Source organism: Megascapheus bottae, chromosome 24 (assembly GCF_031878675.1).
Source record: "Megascapheus bottae isolate mThoBot1 chromosome 24, mThoBot2.hap1, whole genome shotgun sequence".
Taxonomy (NCBI): Eukaryota; Metazoa; Chordata; class Mammalia; order Rodentia; family Geomyidae; genus Megascapheus; species Megascapheus bottae.
In genome coordinates, this window is record NC_143532.1 from 422,778 (window position 1) to 447,576 (window position 24,799).

General features: G+C 47.9%; 1 protein-coding gene across 1 annotated transcript in view; it reads right to left on the reverse strand.

Moving 5' to 3' along the window:
- Positions 1 to 15: 15 nt before the first annotated feature.
- Spg7 (SPG7 matrix AAA peptidase subunit, paraplegin) overlaps positions 16 to 24,799 on the reverse strand; it is a 33,527-nt gene continuing 8,743 nt past the window's right edge. Inside the window, exons 5-17 of the mRNA XM_090357104.1 lie at positions 23,769 to 23,908; positions 21,907 to 22,009; positions 19,342 to 19,467; positions 18,861 to 19,023; positions 18,145 to 18,318; positions 14,102 to 14,226; positions 9,112 to 9,214; positions 7,882 to 7,992; positions 6,844 to 6,959; positions 4,819 to 4,975; positions 3,608 to 3,774; positions 2,443 to 2,520; positions 16 to 311 (exon numbers count right to left, since the gene is read on the reverse strand). Of these exons, the coding sequence (XP_090213230.1) occupies positions 132 to 311; positions 2,443 to 2,520; positions 3,608 to 3,774; positions 4,819 to 4,975; positions 6,844 to 6,959; positions 7,882 to 7,992; positions 9,112 to 9,214; positions 14,102 to 14,226; positions 18,145 to 18,318; positions 18,861 to 19,023; positions 19,342 to 19,467; positions 21,907 to 22,009; positions 23,769 to 23,908 (1,743 nt within the window). The 3' untranslated portion in view covers positions 16 to 131. The remainder of the gene's footprint in view (positions 312 to 2,442; positions 2,521 to 3,607; positions 3,775 to 4,818; positions 4,976 to 6,843; positions 6,960 to 7,881; positions 7,993 to 9,111; positions 9,215 to 14,101; positions 14,227 to 18,144; positions 18,319 to 18,860; positions 19,024 to 19,341; positions 19,468 to 21,906; positions 22,010 to 23,768; positions 23,909 to 24,799) is intronic.

Consider the following 24,799-nt stretch of genomic DNA (forward strand, 5'->3'; position numbering starts at 1 on the left):
GCAAAGTTCAGTCAGTCAAGTCTCTAAGAACATTTACTAATTATACATGAATAAATCAATAAATAGATCTCAAAAGCTCTCTGCAGGAACCATCTAGAAAAGGAACTGGGACAACAGCTAGAGCAGTGACGTCAGGGCGTCCCAGCTATCTGTGGAGCTGCCTCTTCCTCTCCAGAAGTCTGCTTTTCCCTCTGGGCATCAATCCACCTCTGTGGTGCAATCATTTTCTTAGGCCCATGTGGCGGCGGGCCAATGAGGGCCTCAATATCCTCATAGTTTATCACTTCCTTTTCCAGAAGGGCATTCGCCAGCTAGATGGAACAAACACAGCAGTGTGAGTCTCTGAAACAAAGACAAGAGCCTTTGACAGCAAAGCATCTGGGGGGGGACACACTCCACAGAGACGTCTCTGTGTCTTAGCAGACATAAGGGCTTGTCTCTGAGGACATTTAGAGAAACAGCTTTCCCAGGAAGTAGAGGCATGGAGGCAGCTCGGCAGTGAAGAATCACTCCCTGTCTCAACCCTGGAAGTGACCTGCCAGCTGCCAGATCACTCATTAATTTCTCTACTTCCTTTAAAAATTTTTCACCTATTTTTGGCAAATTTTCTTTACCAAACAAGGTCTGTGTCTGTGGTGAGGGTTAAAATGTGAGAGTATGTCTATGGAGAGGGGGTAAAACATGGGGGTGTATCTTTGGAGAGAGAATAAAATGTAGAGGCCCCAGATAGAGTACTTGTGAGGGAAACATGGCCACCGTGGCTCCCAACTACAGCTGTGGGGACAGGTATTCGAAACCCCCACAACCCTGTGTCCACGAACATACCTTGCTGATTACAGCAAAAACTTGCACATATGTTCCCTTGCTGTTGCTGGGTGTGGAACCCAGGGTCCTGAGAATGCTAGTTCACATTCTACCACTGAGCTGCAGTCCAGCCTTGTATTCCTCATTGGCTGACAAAACAGTGACCTCTGAAAGTGGGCTTAGTCTCTGAAGCTTTACTTGGAGAGGCCCACAGCTCCTCCAGCAGCTGCCCTGGCATGGCACTAAGGATCAGAACCTATCACCTGTGTGTGGGTAGTTTAATCCCCACAGGTAGCTCTGTATACACTCTGTCAACAGCCTACCCCCTCTATCCTGGTCACGCTCCCAGTCTAAGTTCTTAAGCTCTCAGGGCTAATCTGCAATGTTCATACTGAGCCTGGTTTGCCTGCATGCAGCATCTGATGAGACGGGCGCTCTGGTCTGGAGTTAACAATGAGGACTGAAAACACAACTCCTGACTGACAGACCAGCTGGGTTTGTGTGTGTCAGTCCTGGGGCTTGAACTCAGAGCCTAAGCACTGTCTTAGCACTCTACCACTTAAGCCACAGCTCCACTTCTTGATGGTTAATTAGATATAAAAGTTTCAGGGACTTTACTGCATGGGTGGTTTTGATGATCTTAGCCTCCTGGGTAGCTAAAATTTTAGGCCTGAGCCACTGATATCTAAGCAGCTGTTTTGCTGTATAGACCAGGCCAGACTCAAAGTTGAGATCCTCCAGCCTCTACTTCCTAACTGCTAAGAAACTACACACTGTTCCTCTGAATGCATGTGACACAAAGAACTACTGCTTCTACTGTGCTCAGGCTATGAATCATCACAACCCAGGAACATAAAATGCCTCCACCTCTGGCCTGTTCTCTCTGAACCCACCACCTGCAGCCACTATGAGAAAATGCTGGGTAATCCCAGTGTCGCACATGATAGCACACTGCTTCAGAGCAGTTCTCATGACAGCCAGCTGTAAGGCAAGGAGTCCCAAGACACGTGATGGCCGGAAGCTGGCTGCTGAGGACGGTCCAGTGTGGACCTCCGTGAACAGGGAGATAGCAGTGAGGAGCTGCCGGTGTGTGTGATGGTCGGTACTCTGCTATGGGGGAAAAGGACATAGCACGCAAGAGGTCAACTATTCCGTACATCTCTAACGATTGAAAAGTTTCAAAAGATTTCTCAAAAAATTTCTTAGCTGGGCGCCAGTGGCTCAGGCCTGTGACCCTAGCTGCTCAGAAGGCTGAGGTCTGAGGATCTCCATTCAAAGCCAGCCCGGGCACGGAAGTCCACAAGACTCTTATCTCCAATTAGCCACCAAAAAACCCAGAAGTGTCGCGTGGCTGAAAGTGGTAGAGTGCTAGGCTTTGAGCACAATAGGTCAGAGACAGTGCCTAGATCCTGAGTTCAAGCCCCACAACCACAAAGTAATTTCCAGAGAGAAAACACTGATCATCTCCACATGCGTCTCAAGAGTGGAGGTGGTCTACTGTGAGGAGCTAGTGAGCCCTCGGCTGTGCTGGCAGGGTCAGGCCTGCCCATGCTCTCCTACTGCCCTCAGTGGAGATGTCTGGGGCGGGGGGCGGGGGGTGGGGGGGAGGGGTTGGGGGGTGGGCTGAGTTGCCCTCACCGCCTGCAGCTTGTCCAGGTTGTCCAGCAGTACCCTCTCTGTGTGTCTGTAGGCTGTGGCCACCAATAGCTTTGCTTCCTGTAGGAAAAAGGTTTGGGTATGTCAGGGAAAAGGATAAAGACACTGTTCACATTCACAGCCAGCATTAGCAGGCAAGTACAGGAACGAAGCTCAGATTAGGAACCTGCCTCCCATCTCTCATGATGACCAGTGGACAGTCTCCTGTTCACACGTATGTGAGAACGTGCACTGGCAGGCACTCACAGTAAGAACGGGAGAATCCTATCTGTCTTCTGTTGTATCTGGGGCTGTCACATGTGCACAAGCAGCCAGAGCTATCCCAGAACGGACCTGGACACTATCCTGGCAAACCCTGCAGGCTGCATGGGTCATGCATATTGGTTTTGTTACTCTTCCAGATTAACATCTAGAAGGATGAGTCTCCCAATCCTTCTCTAAGAAAAAGTAAGCCACAGAGCTACAAAAGAGCTCAGAAGGGAACTTTTTTGTCGGGCTGCTGCTCTGGTTTTTGGGAGGTTAGTCATGGGCTTGAACTCAGAGCCTGGTTGCTGTCACTAGGCTATTTTGGTACAAGGCAAGCACCTAAACATTTTGAGTCATAGTTCCACCTCCAGTTTTCTTGTAGTTTATTGGAAATAAAAGTCTCAGACTTTTCCTGCCTGGGTGGGCTCTGAATTGTGCTCCTCAGATCTCAGCCTCCTGAGTAGCTAGGATTATAGGTGTGAGCCACTAGGACTTGGCTTCAGGCTCTTCTCCCCCCCACCCCCAGTCCCAGGGTTTGAACTCAGGGCCTGGGGCACTGTCCTTGGGCTTTCCTCAAGGCTAGAGCTCTACCACTTGAGCCACAGCCCCCCTTCCCATTTTCCAGTGATTAACTGGAGATAAGAGTCTCATGGTCTTTAGTGTCTGGGCTGACTATGAACCCTGATCCTCAGAGCTCAGCCTCCTGAGTAGCTTGGATTACAGGCATGAGCCACTGTGCCAGGCTTTTAAGTTTTTTTCTATGTATGTGGTACCAAGAAATCAAGCCCAGGTCTTGGTGCATGCTAGGCAAGCACTGTACCACTAGGCCTCACTCCCGGCCCCTCAGGCTCTCTCTGAAGGGAACTGAGGTCCCTGTCCCCCAGGCAGGGGCACGACTCACATGGTCCATCATCTGCTGCAGGCCCTGGCTGAAGGGGCGCCGTCCAACACCTGTGAGGCCCTCCTGTGCCTCAGGAAAGGAGACAGGCCCGATGGTCGGGGCCATACCAAACTGCTTCACCATGGAGTAGGCGATGCGGGTGACCTTCCTCAGGTCGTCCTGGGCCCCTGGAGCACAGAGTTGGGACAGGGAGCATCCCCAGCAGCTCCTGTGTACAGGAACTCTGGGTCCACAGGCCCCATCAGCTTGTGGGACTAGCACTTCAGCAGACATTTTATGCCTAAGAATTTCCCTTGGACCTTGTCACTACTCCTTCAAAGGTCAGCTGGCTCCCTGGGTAGTCCTCCAGCACACGGCCAGGTCTGCATGAGCACACCTGAGGCTTGATCCCCTAGTATAGCCTCTTTGGACTTTAAAGTGGGGTAACAGCTTGCTGAGAGGGAAGATGTTTCAATTTTATCTAGTTCTGTGTAGTAATGATGATAACCAATTAAATTTACATTCTGGGTATATGATTTTTTTTTTTTTTTTTGGTTAGTTGTGGGGCTTAAACTCTGGGCCTGGGCACCGTCCCTGAGTTCTTCTGCTCAAAGATACTGCTCTACCACTTTGAGCCACAGCGCCACTTCCAGTTTTCTGGTGGTTAAGTGGAGATAAAGAGTCTCAGGAACTTTTGTGCCCACGTTGGCTTTGAACCATAATCCTCAGATCTCAGTCTGGAGTAGTTAGGATTACAGGCGTGAGCCACCAGCACCTGGCTATGAAAATTTTTTGTGCACTTAAATTATTTTATGCCAGCCTATAGCAAGTGTGAGGTCAAGTCCAAACTCTAATATCCCTTCAAAATAATGTATACACACACAAATACACAAATAGAAGTGCTTGCTTAGTGCCGGGGTGTAGTAGTTCTACAATATCAGTAGCCTACACTATCAACTACTTGAGATGTAGAAGTAGGAGAATCATGAGTCTGAGACTAGCCTAGACAAAGTTATGGAAACCTTGTTTCCTAAACACCACATAAACAGAGATAGGATTGTAGCTCAGTGGTACAGCTTGCTGGTACCACACACACACACACACACACACAGCTAAAACTGTATATGCAATGCAAAGGTCTTCTATCAGGCTCACACATCACATAATCAGAGCAAAGGGAATGGATATAGGAGCACTTTGACAACTCCAGGCCCGTGGAGCCAGCTCCTCACCAGAGGTAACCTTGCTGAAGGAGATGGCCTCAGCAGCTCGGCCACCCAGGGCCATGCACATGCGCTCAAACAGCTGTTCCTTGGTGAAGAGGTGCTGGTCCCGTGGGAGCATCTGGGCAAAGCCCAGTGCAGAATTTGTCCGAGGTGCTATAGAGACCTGCAGAAGGTCAAGGAGGCAGCATCAGCAAGGGATGTGAAGTTTTTTATGTTTTTAAATTGTTATTACAGAGGAGTTACAGTTACATGAGTCAGGTAAAGAGTACATTTCTTGCCAGGCACTGGTAGCTCGCGCCTGTAATCCTAGCTACTTGAGAGACTGAGCTCTGAGAATCATGGTTTGATACCAGCCCAGGCAGAAAAGTCCCTGACATTCTTTTTTTTTTTTTTTTTTTGCCACTCCTAGTTTGAACTCAGAGCCTGGGCACTGTCCTTGGACACATTTTGCTCAAGGCTAGAGCTCTGCCAGTAGAGCCACAGCACCATTCCAAGCTTTTTCTGTGTATGTGGTACCGAGGACTTGAACCCAGGGCTTTGTGCTTGCTAGGTGAGCAGTCTATCACTAGGCTAAACTCCGGGGCTGAGATTCTTTTTGTTGTTGTTGTTGGTAGAGGGACTGGAACTCTACCTGGGTGCTGTTCCTGAGCACTTCAGCTGAAGGCTACTGTCCTACCCCTTCAGCCACAGGGCCATTTTTGGTTTTCTGGTGCTTAATTGGAGATAAGAGTCTTTCAGACTTTTTTTTTTTTAAGGGGGAGGGGGGGCCATGGGGCTTGAACTCAGGGCCTGGCACTGTCCTTGGACACTTTTTGCTCAAGGCTAGCACTCTGCCACCTGAGCCACAGTGCCACTTCCAGCTTTTTCTGTGTATGTGGTAACCAGGAAATTGAACCAGGGCTTTTTGCTTGCTAGGCAAGCACTCTACCACTAGGCTACACTCCTAGCCGTGTTCCCTCAGTCTTTTTGTTTGTTTGGTGGGTCATGGGCTCCAGGTATCCTTAATATGTGGCTATTAGATCCAAACAGTACAAGAGCAAGGACTCAATAGTTGAATACCCAATGCTATGGACATATAAACACAATTACATAGACATAAAAACGTATGACTCTAGACGTAATGTTTTATTACACAGATTAATATGTATCTATGACATACAAACCCTCCGCCTAATTTTATGTTCTAAAATCTAAGTGCCAGTGATTCTATATAGAGATTCCCTTCTTGAATACTTGTTTGTTAAACACGTCATTTGAAATATGATGTAAAAATCAATGTTAATAAATTCTTTAATAAAAAATTTAAACGTAATTAAGAAACCTCAAAAAAATAAAAACAAAAATAAAGGACATCTAAGGTTGATTCGTGTTCATCATGGATTTTCATTTATCTTGGCTGATTTCACTAGTGCCCTGCTTGCCTCTAGCTGGGCCTGGCCCCACAGGCTCAGTGATTTCCAGTCACAGCAGGGCGGCACGCTACAGCCTCCGATGCTGCAGGAGCACAGCTGGGACTGCACTGATGCCCCTCAAACACGAGCACAGAGCTCCGGGGCCTTGGTGCAGAGATCCAATACCATGGCACAGAGGCTGCAGGCTGCCCGGTCTCGTTTCTGCAGCCTGTGAGGCTTAGAACAGTGTGGTCTGCAAAGCAAACCAGCTTCTCAGCAGAACTCATGACTCCCCCAAGGGAGAGCTAGAGGCCGCAGTATGTGCCCCAAGTTCTATAGCCCCAGCTTCCACCATGGCCACTCAAGGGTCTTTAATCAAGAGCCACACTTTTCAGAAACCATTCGCATGTGACAGGACTGAGCTCTCTTCATGTAATCACTGTCCACCAGAGCAAGTTTCCAGCACAGATTCTCAGGTCCTATCAGCCAGGCAGTGACCCCAAGTACATGAGGCTCTCTGGCCATAGCTAGCAGCTGGGGCAGTCGCTGGGACACACTCCTGTCTGCGGCCTGGGTACAGTAGTTGCAGGCTTTTTTCTCACGAACAGGCCTGCAGAACTCAAGCCGGCTCATGACCCACCTTCATCACAGCCTCCGTGTGCTCCAGCAGCCAGCCGACCAGGGCATGCCCAGACTCGTGGAAGGCCACCACCTTCTGCTCCTCCCTGGACAGGATCTTGCTCTTTTTGGCAGTCCCTGAAAAAGGCCAAAAGCAGAGTTTAGGTGCAACATGAGCTGCACACTTGTCCAGGCTTTGCCCTTACCCACAGGATTTGCAGCCCTGCCCAACTCTCACCCACAGCAGCCAAGGGACCTCTCAAGGACCAAAGGAGTGGAGTTGGGCCGATTTCTCCAGTAACCGCCACAACTTTAGGAACAGCCATGCCCTTCAAGGTGGGCCTTCAGGGTTGGAACTGGAAGACACAGGCTGGCTTTTGACTTTATCAAACTGGCAGACTTAGCACGGGTACCCTTTGATGCCAAGTTTCTGATCTGCAATCCCTTCCTGCATCACTGCGGCTGCAGCTTCTGTTCTATAGTCCTATGGGTTCCTCTAGCAGCTGACAGTCTCCTCCTTTCTCCTTGCATCAACCTCTTCTGCAGGACCATTCATTATCCAGGGTTTTCCATGCCTCCAAATCCCTATCTTATACACTTTGACTAATCCCTGGGCTCACGTATTTATTTATTTATTATATTATTTTTGTCAGTCATGGGGCTTGAACTCAGGGCCTGTGCACTGTCCTTGGGCTTTCTCAAGGCCAGTGCTCTACGACTTGAGCCACAGTGCCACTTCTGGCTTTTTTTGTGTAGATGGTTCCTAGGAGTTGAACCCAGGGCTTTGTGCATGCCAGGACCTCGGGGTGGCCAGTGTGCAAGTGTCCCGTTAGTGGTCAGCTCTCAGCTAACAAGCGAGGGCTGGAAAGGCCCACACACCTGGGTCTGCAGGTGCTTTATATTTGTTTTTAGACGTAAAACTAAAGTGAAGAAAAAAATCTTGCTACTTGCTTACATAACAGGAAGTCCCTCTCTGCTACGTCTCACTTTGCTCTGTGTGCCTGGCCTTTCCCTGTGTACTCCAGGCTCAAGTTTGGCTGAGAGCAGGGGCTCTTCATACCTGCAATGACACGCTCCACAGCGTACTCCAGATTGAAGGTGTCCACGGAGGAATGTCCTTCCCGCGCAGCGTGCAGGGCCGCCTCGTTGCAGAGGCTGGCGATGTCTGCACCTGCAATACAGACAAGAAAAGGTGGGCGTGCAGGCTCCTCCATGAGTCTGGGGAGAAGGAAAGAAAACAAAGGAGGCCCATTTTGGTTTTCTTACAATATTATTATTATTATTATTATTACTTTTGCCAGTCCTGGGCTTGAGCTCAGGGTCTGAGCACTGTCCTTGGACTTTCTCAAGGCTAGAGCTCTACCACTTGAGCCTCAGTACCACTTCCGGCTTTTTTCTATGTATGTGCTAGGCAAGCACGAAGACCCAGGTTTGATTCCTCGGTACCACATACATAGAAAAAGCTGGAAGTGGTGCTGTGGCTCAAGTGGTAGAGCTCTAGCCTTGAGAAAGCCCAAGGACAGCACTTAGGCCCTGAATTCAAGCCCTGGGCTTGGCAAACGAAACAAAACAAAAAACAAACAAAAACCAGCAAAAAGCCAATTGAGGCATGGCTCAATTGATAGTACATTAGTTGAGCAAGCATATACAGCACCCTAAGTTCTCTCTTCTTGTTGTTGTTGGTCATGGGGTTTGAACGCTGGGCATAGGAGCTATCCCTGAGCTCTTTAGCTTAAGGTGACTGCCCCACCCCTGGAGCCACAGCACCACTTTTCATTTTCTAGTGGTTAACTAAAGATACGGTGCCAAGGCTGGTTTTGTACCAAGATCCTTAGATCTCAGCCTCCTGAGTAGCTAGGATTACAGGCGTGAACCCCTGCGCCCGGCTCAGCACCCCAAGTTCTAACCCCTGCCTCTCATGTAGGGCAAAGGATTCTCAGTCCAAGCTGGAAGGCTCTATGTGACACCCCACACAAGCAAGGGTACAGACTGTCCCACAATGGTCTGAACACAGAGATACCATTCCTGCTGTAAGGGCACTGCTGGGTTTCTAGACCTTACCACTCGATCAGTGCAGTCAATGCAGGCCACAGAACTGTTGTTTAGATCCTGAGGATTGGTCTCTGCTGCCCCAGTTCTCTGCATGCTCATCTCATCCTTCCCATCCAGGCCTGAACTATCACTAATAAGCAAGAGAAGCAGTATTGTTCCTGCAGGGAGGCTAAGACCCCAAGGTGCAGCTGCTAATGGGTGGCCTCGTGAGCAGGCTGTCTGCTGGTCAAAGACATACCGCTGAATCCAGGTGTGAGCTCTGCTAACCGCTGGGAGTAAAAGCTGCTGGCCTGGGTCAGCTTCAGGCCTTTCAGGTGCTGCTCGAAAATCTCTCGCCTTTCCTGCCACAAACAAGGGGACACAGGTTGGTTCACTCCTAGCTAACAGCCCAGTGCCCTCCATATCAAACCTACACCTGAGATCTACTAGTAGTACACCACTGGCTTTTTTTACACTGTGTGTGTGTGTGTGTGCCAATACTGGGGTTTGACCTAATGGCTTGGATGCTCTCCTTTAGCCTTTTCACTCAAGGCTGGTACTCTACCAATTCAACCACAGCTCCATTTCCAGATTTTTCACCAAGAGTAAATTGAAAGTAAGACTCTATGGCCTTTCCTACCCAGGTTGGCTGCAAACTGGACCCTTAGCTCTCAGCCTCCTTCATAGCTGATAGGAAAGAGCCACAGGTATCCAACACTTCAGGCAGTGTTGCCAGACCTGAGTACCACTTTCAGCTTTTTCTGTGTATGTGATACTAAAGACCTGAACCCAGGGCTTTGTGCATGCTAGGCAAGCCCTCTACCACTAGGCCACAGTCCCAGACCTAATTTTTTTTTGGCCAGTCCTGGGGCTTGAATTCACACTTAGGCACTGTCCTTGGGCTCTCTCAAGGCTAGTACCCCACAATTTAAGTCACAGTACCACTTCTGGATTTTTCTGCATATGTAATACCATGGAATTGAACCCAGAGCTTCATGCATGCTAGGTAAGCGTTCTACCATTAGGCCACATTCCCCAGCCCTAAATTTTTCTTTTTTTTTCCCAGTCGGTTGTGGAGCTTGCACTGTGGGCCTGGGCACTGTATTTGAGCTCTTCAGCTCAAGGCTAGCACTCTACCACTTGAGGCACTGTGCCATTTACCTAAAATTTTTTAAAATCGTTATTATAAAGGTGACATACAGAGAGGTTAGTTACATACATCAGATAATGAGTATATTTCCCTTTAGGCCATGTCACCCTTTCCTTAATTTTTAAATTAAAAAAAAAAAAATTGGGGTACCGGGAGTTTGGCCTAGTGGTAGAGTGCTTGCCTAGCATGCATGAAGACCTGGGTTCAATTCCTCAGTACCACATACATAGAAAAAAGCTGGAAGTGATGCTGAGGCTTAAATGGTAGAGCTCAAGCCTTGAGAAAGCCCAAGGACAGCGTTCAGGCCCAGGACTGGCAAAATGAAAAGAAAAATCGGTGCCAGTCTGGGGGCCTGGGTGCTGTCCCTCAACTTTTGTGTTCAGGTTAGTGTTCCGCTACTTGAGCCACAGCTCCATTTGCAGCTTTTAAACGGTCAGTGGGTTAAAGATCTGAGCTGTCTTTGAACCCTGAGTAGCTAGGATTACAGGCACCAGGCAGTCCCTCAGCTCCTGTGCTCAAGTCTAGCCTCCACCCCTTGAACCACACCTCCACATCTGACTTCAAACCCTGGTCCTCAGATCCCAGTCTCCTGGGAGGCTACAATTATAGGCAGAAGAAGCCAGGCTGTCATCCTAGCTCCTCAGGAGGCTGAGATCTAAGGACCACAGTTCAAAGCCAGCCCGGCACTGAAGTCTGTGAGACTCTTATCTCCAATTAACCATCAGAAAACTGAAAGTGGCACTGTGGCTCAAGGGGCAGGCTTGAGCTGAAGAGCTCAGAGATAACACTCACTTTGAGTTCAAGTCCCACATTGACAAAAAGAAAAGAAAAGTGAAACTCCATCTCTACTTAACTAGCAAAAAGTTGGGCTGGAGGCATAAACCAAGTGGTAGACCTCCAATGGTAAGAGAGCAGAGATCTTGAGTTCATGCCAAGTCATCAGCACAAAAACAAAACAAAAAAGAAAACAGAAAGTGAAAGTCTCATACTTATAGCTCCAGTTAATCAGGAGGCTGAGATCTGAGGATCTTGGGTCAAAGCCAGCCTGAGCCAGGGATTCAAAAGTTCATGAGACTCTTATCTCTAATTAGCCATCAGAAAACCAGAAGTGGACTGTGGTTCAAAGTGCATCCTTGAGCGCAATAGCTCAGGGACAGTGCCCAGGCCCAGAGGTCAAGCCCCACAACTGACCAAATAAGCAAACAACAACAACAAAAATACAAAAACAAAGCAAAACAACAACAACAAAAAAAACCTCACAAGAATTTCACACCAAAATTTTTTTTAAATAGAGTGTTTCAAAAATTTGGGGCTGGGAGTTGGCCTAGTGGTAGAGTGCCTGCCTACCATGCACAAAGGCCAGGGTTCCATTCCTCGGTACCACATACATAGAAAAAAGCTGGAAGTGGTGCTGAGGCTCAAGTGGTAGAGCTCTAACCTTGAGAAATCCCAAGGACAGGGCTCAGGCCCTGAGCTCAAGCCCAGGACTGGCAAAAAAATAAAAAAAATAAAAAATTTGCATGTCACCAGGCACTGGTGGCTTGTGCCTATAACCCTAGCTACTCAGGAGGCAGTGCAGATCTGAAGCTCAGAGCCAGCCTGGCAGCAATGTACATGTGATTCTTTTTCTTTCTTTCTTTTTTTCTTAGAGGGGGGACTCAATTGTAGAGACTGAACTCAGTCTCTACAATTTTGTATAATTATACAAACATTTTAAATTTATGTCATCCTTGCATAAAAATCATGCTAAGGGCTGAGAATGTAGCTTAGTGGTAGAGTGTTTTCCTACCATGCATAAAGCCCTGGGTTCAATTCCTCAGTGCCACATAAACATAAAAAGCTGGAAGCTGGGTGTGGTAGCTCACACCTGTAATCCTAGTTACTCAGGAGGCTGAGATCTGAGGATCAAGGTTCAAAGCGAGTCTGAGTCTGGCATAAAAGGACTCTTATCTCCAACTAACCTACAGAAAATGGGTAGTGGGGCTTGGCTTCAGGGAGGGCAGTAGCCTTGAGCTGAAGAGTTCAGGGACAGCACCTGGACCCAGGGATAGGGTAGTAGCCTTGAGCCTAAGAGCTCAGGGACAGCCTTGTTCAAGCCCCAAGACCCACTAAACACACACACACACAGAGACAGAGAGAGAGAGAGAGAGAGAGAGAGAGAGAGAGAGAGAGAGAGAGAGAGAGAGAGAGAGAGAGAGAGAAGAGAGAGAGAAAGCTGTGGAAGTGGTGCTGTGGTTCAAGTGGTAGAGTGCTACATTGAGCAAAAAAAAGCTCAGGGACAGTGTACAAGCCTCAGGACTGGCAAAAAAAAAAATCACGTTAAATCTTTCTATGGTTTATACTACCCAAACAACCATCCCAGAAACTCCTGATTCCCACCTGTTATATATTCTAGATTCTGACCAAATGTTTATTAAGTAGCCAGCTTCATATCCCAGATCTAGATAAAATATTATTATGTAGCCAGGTTCTGGGAGTGCCACATACTTGTTAGCTGAGAGGGTCTGGCCTACTCTCCTACATGGCATTACCCAACTGGCTAGTTTCTAGGCTCATTCTCCACAGCCTCTCCCACCAGTCAGAACCTCCACTGCTCCCCTGGGCCCTCTACTAGGGGACAGGAGGTCTCAGGACAGCTAGCCAGCTCCTAAGAAGGAGACTGCCAGGGCGGGAAGTTGCATTTGCTGGGACTTCTACCCCACTCCCTGTCTAGGACACAGCCAAGTATGGGAAAGAGGATTCTACAAAGCCTGTCCCTGGAAGGGAGAGATTTTTCCAGTAAAGGGCCTTTCTTTATTCTTCTGGCCTAGCTTCAAAGAACTTTTGATAAATCCCAACCCAGACTAGCTTCTAACACTCAAGGATAAAAAGAAAAACACCAGATAAGCATAACCAAAATCTGAAAAACTTAACTGCAAAATCAAGAAAGAATATTGGAAAAAGTGTGTATGATAGTGCATCCTTGTGATTTTACTTGGAAGGCTGGGGCAAGAGGATGATCAGGGCAAAACCAGCCAAGATTATACAGTGAGACTTTGTTACCAAACCCCTCCCTCCCTTTACTCCCAGCCCAAATAATCCCGCAGCAGTGCACATGTACATTCCCAGCTACAGGACAGTTAAAGACAAAGAGTTCAAGGCTATTCAAAGCTAGTGAGAGTCATCTCAATCAAAGCCAAGTATGCCTATAATAATCTCACAGCAATGTGGTACGAGAAGATGGAGGAACACACTTTGAGGCTGGCCTGGGCAAAGCTGAAGACTTCCATTTGAAAAATAACTAATGCAAAAAAGGGCTGCGTATATAGTTCAACTGATAAATCATCTGTCAAGTGGGGGCAATGCTGAGTGCAGATCGTCACACACACACACACACACACACACACACACACACACACACACACACACACACACACACACACACACACACACACACACACACACCAGGGGGCAATGCTGAGTGCAGATCGTAACACACACACACACACACACACACACACACACACACACACACACACACCAGGGGTCAATGCTGAGTGCAGATCGTAACACACACACACAGACACACACACACACAACACCAGGGGGCAATGCTGAGTGCAGATCGTAACACACACACACACACACACACACACACACACACACACACACACACACACACACACACACACACACACACACACACACACACACACACACACCAGGGGGCAATGCTGAGTGCAGATCGTAACTAACACACACACCCACACACACACACACACACACCAGGTGCCAGTGGCTCATCCCTATAAAAACTAGCCATCAGGAAGTTGAGATCTGAGGATTTTGGGTCAAAGCCAGCCTGGGCAGGAAAGTCTGTGAGACTTATTTCCAACTAATTTCCAAAGTGAAGCTGTGGCTATAGGCTGTAGCAGTAGAACACTAGCCATGAGCAAAGAAAGAAGGGGGGAGGGAGCGAGACCAATCACACAAGCAAACAAAACCAAACACTAGTGAGCAGGTATCCAGAGGAGAGGAGTCAGAACTGAGGAGGTTAGGGCTTGGTTCACCCCAAGGCCAGGTTTAGAAAGAGCGACAGTTACAGAGTTTAGATTCTGACCTGCAGTGTGGGGAGGTCGATGAAAACATGGCGGTCAAGCCGGCCAGGCCTCATCAGAGCACTGTCTAAAACGTCAGCTCGATTTGTAGAGGCCAGGACGATGACATGGTCTGTGGTGCCCATTCCTGAGGAGACAGAACAGAATGGCTTTAGCGGGAGGGCTCCCCTCTTGACACAGAACGCAGTGGCTCGGCAGGAAGGCACAGCACAGGGTGAGGCAGGACACTGGCTTCCTCCTTCCGAGCGGAGTAAGGGTGACTTCCAACCAGAGCCACAGGAAGGACAAGAACTCTCTCTTCCAAATACACCTGCTGTCCACTGAGACACAGGTGTCTCTGGCTAGTCGTGGGGTTTGAACTCTGACCCTGAGCTCTTCATCTCAAGGCTAGTGCTCTACCCCTTGAGTCATGGTGCCACTTCCAGTTTTCTGGTGGTTAACCGGAGGGAAGAGTCTTGGATTTTCATGCCCAAACTGCCTCTGCACCGAGACCCTCAGACCTCAGCATCCCGAGTAGCTAGGATTACAGGTGTGATCTTGTAAATTGAAGACTCATCACCAACTAAGTGGCAAAAATCTGCAAGGGAAGGTGTGTGGCTCAAGTGGTAGAGCACTAGCCTTGAGAACAGGTGGGAATGGCACAGGGGATTCAGGCTCCTCTTGGTTCTACCATTCAGGCTGCTTGGTAATGCAGAAAGCACATGGCAAACATGAAGTATAGGCTATATATTACCTCCTGGTCCTGGGGCTTGAACTCAGGGCCTAGGTACTGTCTCTGAACACTTTTGCTCAAGGCTAGTGTACTACCACTTGAGCCACAGTTCCACTACGGGCTTTTCTGATAGCTAATTAAAAAGAAGAATCTCACAGTCCATTTCTGCCCACAGACTTCAAACCATGATCCTCAAATCTCAGCCTCCTGAGTACCTAGGATTACAGGCATGAGTCAAAAGTGCCCAGAACCAAATAGCATGTCTTGTATTTGGCTCCGAGTCTGCACATCAGGGTTCCTCTGTGAGGCTCTTGATTCTGAGTATGTATGTGTGTGCTAGAGATTCAATCGAGGGCACAGTGGGTGCCATGCAGGGCTCTACCACTGAGGCTGCCCTGCAGGGGGGGTGTCTAACATCCCCTATATTTTTCCCAAACAAGGGCTTGGACACATGCTGAAGCCCTCTATGCCTATGAACCTACAGTCAAGTGACAGTGCAGTCTGACCAGGTAGGGAGGCAAAGCTCTGCCTCAGATCCTCTGCAAGGCTTGACAGTCCCACAGACACCCACAGCATCTGGGACGAGGCCCCCGTGACTGAGATTGCTGTTTCCCTTGATGAGTTTCCCACGACAGCCCAGCATCTGCTGAGTTCCTTCTTCTGCACTTCAATGAGCCAAAACTGCTCCTTCCGGAAAGACAACAAAGCCTCTCCTCAGATGGTCTGAAGGCCGCTGCACACAGCTGTGGGCACACAGGGACTTCTTGGTGCTGGCCCAGCTCTACTCGAGGCCTTCAGTGGCAAGTTCCTGTGCCAGAGCCAATGCTGGAGTAGGGGCAGCTACTTGTGGTAGAATAGAGATTTGACTCAGAAGGAAACATCATCTAGTCAATGTCTTCTAGTGAAAAAAAGTCTTTATCTACAGGTATAGAAGGCAAGGTTCGCAGAATGATATAGGGTCCGCTTGGTCCCAACAAGTCTAATGCCATGTGAAATATGTTTACTTGCTTTACTCTTCCCTTCCAGCTTTATTGTTAGAAATGCATTTAATCCCTCATTTAAATAAAACTTGCTTTCAGGAAGAAAAAGAAAAAAGCTACCTGGGTAGGTTTCATGAGTGTTTTTGTTTTTTTCCCTCTTGTGTGTAATTATGTGCATGTGTGTATGTATATACAAGTCCTGGGGTTTGAACAAAGGGGCCTGGGTCCGGTCCCTGAGCTTTTTTGCTCAAAGCTAGCATTCTACCGTTTTGTGCCAGCAATACTTTGGTTTTCTAGTGGTTAACTGGAGCTAAGAGTCTCATGGACTTTCCTGTTTAAGCTTGTTTTGAACTGTGATCCTCAATCTCCTGAGTAGCTGGGATTACAGAGGTGAGCCACTTGATACCCATGTCACTTGAGTTCCTTTGATGGTCACCTAGAGAAACCCTAGTCAACTTACAGAAGGTCACAGAAACACAGGGTAAAGGGTGTGGCTCAATCTTACTTCACAACCCAGAGAGGAGGTTAGGTATTTGTGCCAAATACAAGACCCTCAGTTTGTCCTAAGTGCTGGGGGAAAAAAACAAAAACAAACAAATAAACAAAAACAAAACAAGGGCTGGGCCCAGTGGCTCTTGCCTGTAACCCTAGCTACTCAGGAGGCTGAGATCTGAGGAGTAAGGTTCAAAGCCAGCATGGGCACAAAAGGACCTGAGACTCTTACCTCCAATTAATCACTAGAAAATGGGAAGTGGGGCTGTGGCTTAAGGGGTAGAGCGGTAGCCTTGAGCTGAAGAGCTCAGGGACAGGGCCCAGGCCCAGAATTTAACAACCCAGAGAGTAGTAACTGCACTAGGAAAGGCCTTTATGAGTCCACACAGCACCCTATAAGTCGACATGGCCCTTTACGAGTCCACACAGCACCCTGTAAGTCGACATGGCCCTTTATGAGTCCACACAGCACCCTCTAAGTCGACATGGCCCTTTGTGTGTGTGGCACTGGGTGTCCCAAGACCACTTTCATCACCAGTGAATCACAAAGGAAGCGGAGGTTTAGACAGCCAACTGGTCACTCAAGGAGCATTCTTTCTTGGTCCAGACAGTAGCACAAAGTTGTCCATGCTCTGGCACTATGCTGGGTCGCAGGCTAACCAGAAGACTCTGGAGCACCTGCATCCCATAGCCTGATATCACAAATGCCACCTCCCTCAGCCTGTTGTGGCTAGAACTCAAGCTACCTTCTAAGATTCTTCATGAGCCTAAAACTACTCACTTGCTCAGGAGCAACCACAAAAGCCAGTCAGGCCAGGTACTGAGGTTCAAACCTGTAATCCTAACTATTTAGGAGGCTGAGACCTGAAGATCAAGGTTCAGAGCCAGCCCAGACAGACAAGTCTGTGAGAAACTTTTCTCCAATTACCAACAACAACAAAAAACCTGGGAGTGGAAGTGTGGCTCAAGGGTCAGAGTGCCACCCTTAACCAAAAAGGCCAAGTAAAGGTGTAAAGCTCTGAATTAAATTCCCAAGACTATCACAAAAGAAGGGCAGTTAAAGCCACTGGCAGGGTTGGGAATGTGGCCTACCCAGGGTTCAATTCCTTAGTACCACATACACAGAAAAGGCCAGCAGTGGCATTGTGACTCAAGTGGTAGAGAGCTAGCTTGAACAAAAGCAGCTCAGGGACAGTGCCTAGATCCTGAGTTCAAGCCCTAGCACTGGCAAAAAAAAAAAAAAAAAAAAGGCAAAGCAAAGCAGTAATTCTTCCCAGATACCCTGTGCTCAGTCCTCTTACCTCCATGCCAGGGGAAGAGGCTGTGTGACAGTGAGTTGAGGGAATTCGGCAGCCTAGAGGCTTTTACCACAGCTGATAATTACTCCCAGTTCTGGATTTCCTTTGACCACTGCCTCATATGCCGACTAAGAGCTATGGATCCTTCTTGTTGTTCACTACTAGGACTTGAATTGAGGGCTTCCTGTTCTTGCTTGGCCATTTCTGCCCATAGCTGGTGCTCTACCACTGAAGCCACACCTCCACTTCAGATTTCTGCTAGTTAATTAGAGGAAGGAGTCTCATCAACTTTCTGCCCAGGCTGGCTTTGAGCCATGATCCTCAGATCTCAGCCTCCTGAGTAGCTAGGAGGATAGGCGTGAGCCACCAGTGCCTGCTGAGAGCTGAGGTTTTGAAAGGTAACAAGGTGCTGGATGGTCCTTGCTTGACCTTGGACAAGGTTGGGGAGAACAGGAATACCCACCAGTGACCAAGGAAAGTAAACCTCTTGTGAGGTTTCCATCCACCTGGAAAACCTCTGCTCTGAAAGGTGTGCAGTGGGGGAGCACAAGACAGGCACTGACCGTCCATCTCTACCAGGAGCTGGTTGAGGGTCTGCTCCTCCTCAGTGTTGGAGAAACCAGAAATGGAAGTGGAGCGCTTCTTGCCCACTGCGTCAATCTCATCGATGTACACAATGCATGGAGCCCGTGCTCGGGCTTCCTTGAAGAGGCTTCGTACACGGGCAGCACCCAGGCCTGAGGGGACACAGGGAGCATCAGAGGCCAACAGAGCTTCAAATTATGATTTTAAGCTCTGAGGGCTGGGAGCATGGCCTAGTGGTAGAGGGCCTGCCTACCATACATGAAGTCCTGGGTTAATTCCTCAGTATCGCACACATAGAAAAGGCTGGAAGTGGTGCTATGGCTCAAGTGGTAGAGCAAGAGCCTTGAGAAAGCACAAGGACAGTGCCCAGGCCCTGAGTTCAAGCCCCAGGACAGGCAAAAATAAATAAATAAATAAATAAATAAATAAATAAATAACATAATTCTCTGGCCACAGCCAGGCAAAGCCACCCACCAAGAATAAGCTTAAAAACAGGCCACACCGTGCACAAGTAGCTAGTGGCTTGCTGTCTCAGTAGGCCACAGGTGAAAAGCACATGGCCACCCATAGTGTCCTTTAACTTGTGCTTCATTGGTCCTTCAGTTCTACCTTCAGGAAGGAAAAGCGTATGTGGAAGTACCACCCCTGACCCACTGGCCAATGTGCCAGCCGACAGCCCCACATCCATACCTACCTCCAATGACCTCCACAAACTCAGGACCAGCCATTGCCAAGAAGGGCACCTGGGCCTCCGTAGCTACTGCCTTGGCTAGCAATGTCTTCCCACAGCCAGGAGGCCCAAGCAACAGGGCCCCCTTCGGAACCTTGGCACCAAGCTGAAGAAAGCGCTCCGGACTCTACACAGCAACAGAGACGGTACACTCAGTCTCACAGAGGGTACCATGTGCCTCACAGAAGGCAGCTACAGTCATACAGGCAACTACAGTTCCAATGGGCCTCCAGAGATCAAGAGCCCATAGTGCCTGATGGCACAGTCAGTTGTGCACCCTTATGACCCTTCTGCTCTGCTCAACAGCGTGCCGGCTCATGTTACTAGTGTTGGGAGCACAGGTACAAGCTTGGTGCCCCCACTAATGGGGCATACCCTGCCACACACAACTCATCTGTTTAGCCCAGGCATTCATTCTGCTCACTTCATTCTGTCTGGTTCTTACCTTCAGATAATCCACAAACTCTCGAACTTCCAGTTTGGCTTCATGCATTCCTGCCACATCTTTGAAGCTGACTCCTTTCCCTGTCTTCCCATCCACAATTGTGAAACGAGCCATTTTAAGCTGATTCTGTACAGAAAGAGTTGGGGCATGGGAACCATGTATCCTCGGCAGAGGAGTCTGTTGCAGTCTGAGCTGATGCATGGTCTTTATGCCCCCACACTCAGGTTGACCTCCTCACCAGACCAGTCCACCCCATGAAAGATGGGTCCACAGGTCACGCTTCTGACACAGGAAGAAAAAAACCTTGGTTCCTACTGCTAATCAGGGATAAAGCGATTGCCTAGCATTCATGAATCATTGTGTCCTATCTTTAGCAAAATGAAATAAAGCAAAAGCACCAATCCAAAGTCAGCAAATAGGTAATCTAGCATCTTTGTTATCAACTCTGCTTTTCTATGCGATTTTCCCCAAGCCCTGTGCAATTTCTTTCTCTGATTACAAAATCAATATAGTAAGAGTATTACAAAGTCTTGATAGAAAATGTTAACTGTATGTTTTTGAGAGGATGGGACAGGATAGAAAGAAGCTCTTAAGGCCGGGCACGGTGGCAAAGACCTGTAATACTAGCTACTCAGGAGGCTGAGATCTGAGGATCACAGTTCAAAGTTAGCCCAGGCACTAAAGAACGTGAGACTCCTATCTCCAGTTAATCACTAGAAAATAGGAAGTGGGGTTGTTGCGCAACAGGTAGAGCGGTAGACTTGAGCTGAAGAGCTCAGGGACATTGCCCAGGCCCACAGTTCAAGGCCCATGACTGACAAAAAAGAAAAAGAAAAAAAAGCTCTTAATAAGGTACATGTCCTTCCAACAATTCCTACTTTTATAAGTCCTGACAACAAATAATAAAGCATGCATCCAGCATACACAAAAGCTTAAGTAGTTGAATAAGCTATAATCGACAGTTGGGAGATGTAATCTTAGCTATTTCGGATGATGAGTTCTGAGGATGATAGTCTGAAGGGGGGAAAGGGGAAGGGAGACAAGTCAGTTGTTCTATTGAAAATTAACCAGTAAGACATGGAGTTTGGCCTAGTGGTTAAAGTGCTTGCCTAGCATGCACAAAGACCCAGGTTCGATTCCTCGGCACCACATACATAGAAAAAAAGCCAGAAGTGCTGCTGAGGCTCAAGTGGTAGAGTTCTAGCCTTGAGAAAGTCCAAGGACAGTGCTCAGGTCCTGAGCTCAAGCCCAGGACTGGCAAAAAACCAAACAAACAAAAAAAACAGTAAAAAGCTGGAAGTGGCAGTGAAGGCTTAGCTCAAGTGGTAGAGTTCTGGGCTTAAGTGAAAAAGATAAGGACAACAACAAGGCCCTGAGTTCAAGTCCTAATACTGGCAAAAAAAAAAAAAAAAAAAGGATGGGGAACAGAAAGCATGGCTTGGGGCATAGCACAGTGCTAGACCCTGTACTGGACCCAGGATTTGATTCCTGGCACTGGAAACAAGTGAAAACTGGGTTGAGACTGCAGTTCAAGTATAGAGCACAGGCCTCACATGTGTGTGAGGCCCTAGATTCCATCAGCACACTGTAAAAGGTAACAAAGAAACATGTACACCACTACTAGCTAGAGACATAGAACTAAAATTGCACTCTGTGGAAACAATAAGGAGGCATTCCCAGAGGCAGCGGGTGCTGCTTTGGGAGTCACCCACTATACAGCCCAACCCAGAGGGATGAGAAGTTTGGGGAAGTGCACATTTTAAGAATGTACCACCTGGGTGCTGGTGGCTCATGCTTGTAAACCTAGCTGCTCAGGAGGCTGGGATCTGAAGATCTCAGTTCAAAGCCAGCCTGGGCACAAAAGCCATGAGACTCATATCTCCAATTAACCACCAGAAAACTGGAAGTGACTCTGTGGCTAAAAGTAGTAGAGCACTAGCCTTGAGCTGAAGAGCCCAGGCCCAGGGTTCAAGCCCCATGACCTACAACAACAAAAAGAAATACACCAACACAGGAAGAGTGCTCTCGTGTGTTTAGGTGTCTTTAAAAACACCTTTAACATTTCTCAGTTTCCCAGATAGTAGAACAAAACAAAAGAGGGGGTCGAGGAAAAAGAAGAGCCATCTTTAGATGACAGGATGCCACAGAAAAAAGTTTTTCAGCTGGGCGCAGTGGCTCTTGCATATAATCCTAGCTCCTCAGGAGGCTGAGATCTGAGGATCAAGGCTCAAAGCCAGCCTGGGCACAAAAGGACTGAGATTCTTAATCTCCAATTAACCTCTAGAAAAAACGGAGCTGTGGCTCAAGGGTAGGGTGGGAGCCTTGAGCTGAAGAGCTCAGGGACAGCACCCAGGCTGAGTTCAAGCCCATGACCCACCAAAAAAAAAGAAAGAAAACGAAAAAAGTTTCCTATTAGCTGATTCACTGGGTACACATGGGTACTTCACAGCTTCTACATGATTGGACTGCCTGCTGACCTTCGCACGTTTGCATACTCAACCTATATGACTCAGTCAGCACAGACACAAAGACCCAGGGATGTACATCCAGTAGGCCCCAACTTACGAAAGCACTGAATCCGCCTTCCCTTCCTGTCATCCCAGCCAGACGGAAAACATACCACAGGATGGCCAAGCCCACGGCCGTCATCCCCAGGGCGTACAGGGCACTGGTGAGAAAGAGAGAGTGAAGGGCTGACATCATCAGCAACTTACCAGCACCCCTTGCTAGGCCCAGCCTCCACATGTATCTCAAACTCATCCCCCAGGTCTGAGACAAACGTGAGACCAAAACAACTATAAAAGCATGTTTTGTTTTCTGCTTTGTACAGGTCTCCCAAGTGTTAAGATCAAGTGTACAAAGACTGGAGACACTTGGCTAACTACTTGTCCAATAAAAGCAGCTATTAGGGACTGAGAGTTTGGCCTAGTGGTAAAGTGCTTGCCAAGCATGCACTAAGACCCAGTTCAATTCCTCAGTACCACATACATAGAAAAAGCTAGAAGTGGTGCTGAGTCTCAAGTGGTAGAGCTCTAGCCTTGAGAAAACCCAAGGACAGTGCTCAGGCCCTGAGCTCAAGTCCAGGACTGGAAAAAAAAAAAGCAGTTGTTAAACAATGTATAAAATTTGTTGGTTCCAACTAGTAAGGCAAAACAAACCATAGTGTACTAAATATTTCCTGTGTACTTGTATTAGGATTTAGCATTCTGTATGGGCTATTCTTTTGTAGGTTTGGGACCTGAACTCTGGGTCTGGGTCCTGAGCTCCTCAGCTCAAGGCTACCATTCTACCCCTGGAGCCACAGCCCTACTTCCGGTTTTCTGCTGGTTAACTGGAGATAAGAGTCTTATGTTCTTTAGTGCCTGGAGACTGAGATCTGAGGATTGAGGTTCAAAGCCAGCCCAGGCACTAAAGACCATGAGACTCTTATCTCCAATTAATCACTAGAAAAGTGCGGCAGTGGCTCCAGGAGCCTTGAGCTGAAGAGCTCAGGGACAGCGGCCAGGCCCAGAGTTCAAGCCCCATGACCCACACAAAAATAAAAAATAAAAATAAAAAAATAAAGACTGGATCTCCCTATATGCCCTAGGCTTTGTGTTGTGTGTGTGTGTGTAGTGGGGCTTAAACTCAGGGCCTGGATGCTGTCTCTTAGCTTCAAGTCTCAAAGCTACTATCACTTGAGACACAGCTCTACTTTTGGCATTATACTGGTTAACTACTCGAGATAAGAGTTTCATTTTTTTTCTTTTTTCTTTTTTTTGCCATTCTGGGGCTTGAACTCAGGACCTGGACTTTTGGTCAAGGATAATGCTCTTCTACTTGAGCCACAGCACCACGTCTGGCTTTTCTGTGTATGTGGTACAGATAACTTGAACCCGGGATTTCCCGCAAGGGAGGCAAGCACTCCACCACTAGGCCACACTTAACACAGCCTTACTCTTTCTTTCTTGCCAGAACTTGCTTTGAACTGAGATTCCCAGATCTCAGTCTCCTGAATAGCTAAGATGACAGGTGTAATCTAGCACCAGGCCCTAGGCTGGCTTTAAACTTGAGATCCTGCTACATCTGCCTCCAGAGTACAGAGAGATCACAAGTATGTAGCACCTCACCTGGCCTCGTTAGTAAATGTTTTTTTTTTTTTTTTTGGTGGGTCATGAGGCTTGAACTTGGCCTGGGCGCTGTCCCTGAGCTCTTCATATCAAGGCTACCGCCCTACCCCTTCAGCTAAGCCTCACTTCCCATTTTCTAGAAGTTAATTGTGCCTGGGCTGGCTTTGAACCTTGATCACCAGATCTTAGCCTCCTGAGTAGCTAGGATGACAGGCGTGAGCCACCGTGCCCGGCCTAGTTAGTAAGTTTTGTCTCTAACTTATTGTCCACATTAAAGCTCAGCTGGGCTTAGTTTAGAGCCACAGATGACTGACATACTTTCCAAAGAACCCTGTGCGCTTATAGGAAACAGGTATCCTGTCCTTGCTCTCAATCTTCAGCTCATCTTCGGCTGCTCGAAGCTTCTCTTCAAATTTGTCAATGTTTGCAACTTGCATTCGATACATCAAAGCCAGACGCTAGGGAAGAGCAGAAATGAGTGGTAAGGGCAGTGCTCAGGGCTGGCTGAACAACATACAGACATCAAGGCACCGAAGAGTATGCCAAGAAGAGTTTTCATTCAAAAAACATTTCTATTCCTAAAACGTTCTAGTTTTCATACGCATAGTACTTTTTTTTTTTTTTTTTTGTGGGTTATGGGTCTTGGGCCTGGGTGCTGTCCCTGAGCTCTTCAGCCCAAGGCTACCACCCTACCCTGGGAGCCACAGCCCCACCTCCCCTTTTCTAGTGATTAATTGGAGATAAGAATCTCATGGTCTTTTGTGCCCATGCTGGCTCTGAACCCTGATCCTCAGATCTCAGCCTCCAGAGTAACTAGCCACTAAGTTGGCTGCATAATATGCTTTTTTGATAAATGTGAATAAAATAAAGGGCCAGGAGCATAGCCTAGTGGTAGAGTGCTTGCCTATCATGCATGAAGCCCTGGGTTCCATTCCTTGGTACCACATACACAGAAAAGCCAGAAGTGGTGCTGTGCTGTGACCCAAATAGTACAGTGGTAGCCTTGAGAAAGCCCAAGAACAGTGCGCAGGCCCTGAGTTCAAGCCCCAGGACTGTCAAAAAAAAAAAAAGTGATGTTTAGTAAGAGGGATTTTTATTTTTTATTTTTTTTAATTTTGGTACAGACACTGGAGCTTGAACTTAGAGCCTGGGTGCTGTCTCTGAGCCTTTTTCACTCAAGGCTAGTGCTTTCCCACTTGAGCCATAGCTCCACTGCTGGCCTTTTGATGATAGGCATCTTGTGGGCTTTCCTGTCCAGGCTGTGATTCCCAAATCTTAACTTCCTCAGCAGCTAGGATTATGGATGTGACCCATTAGCACCGAGCTAAATTTATGCAGTACTTATTTTA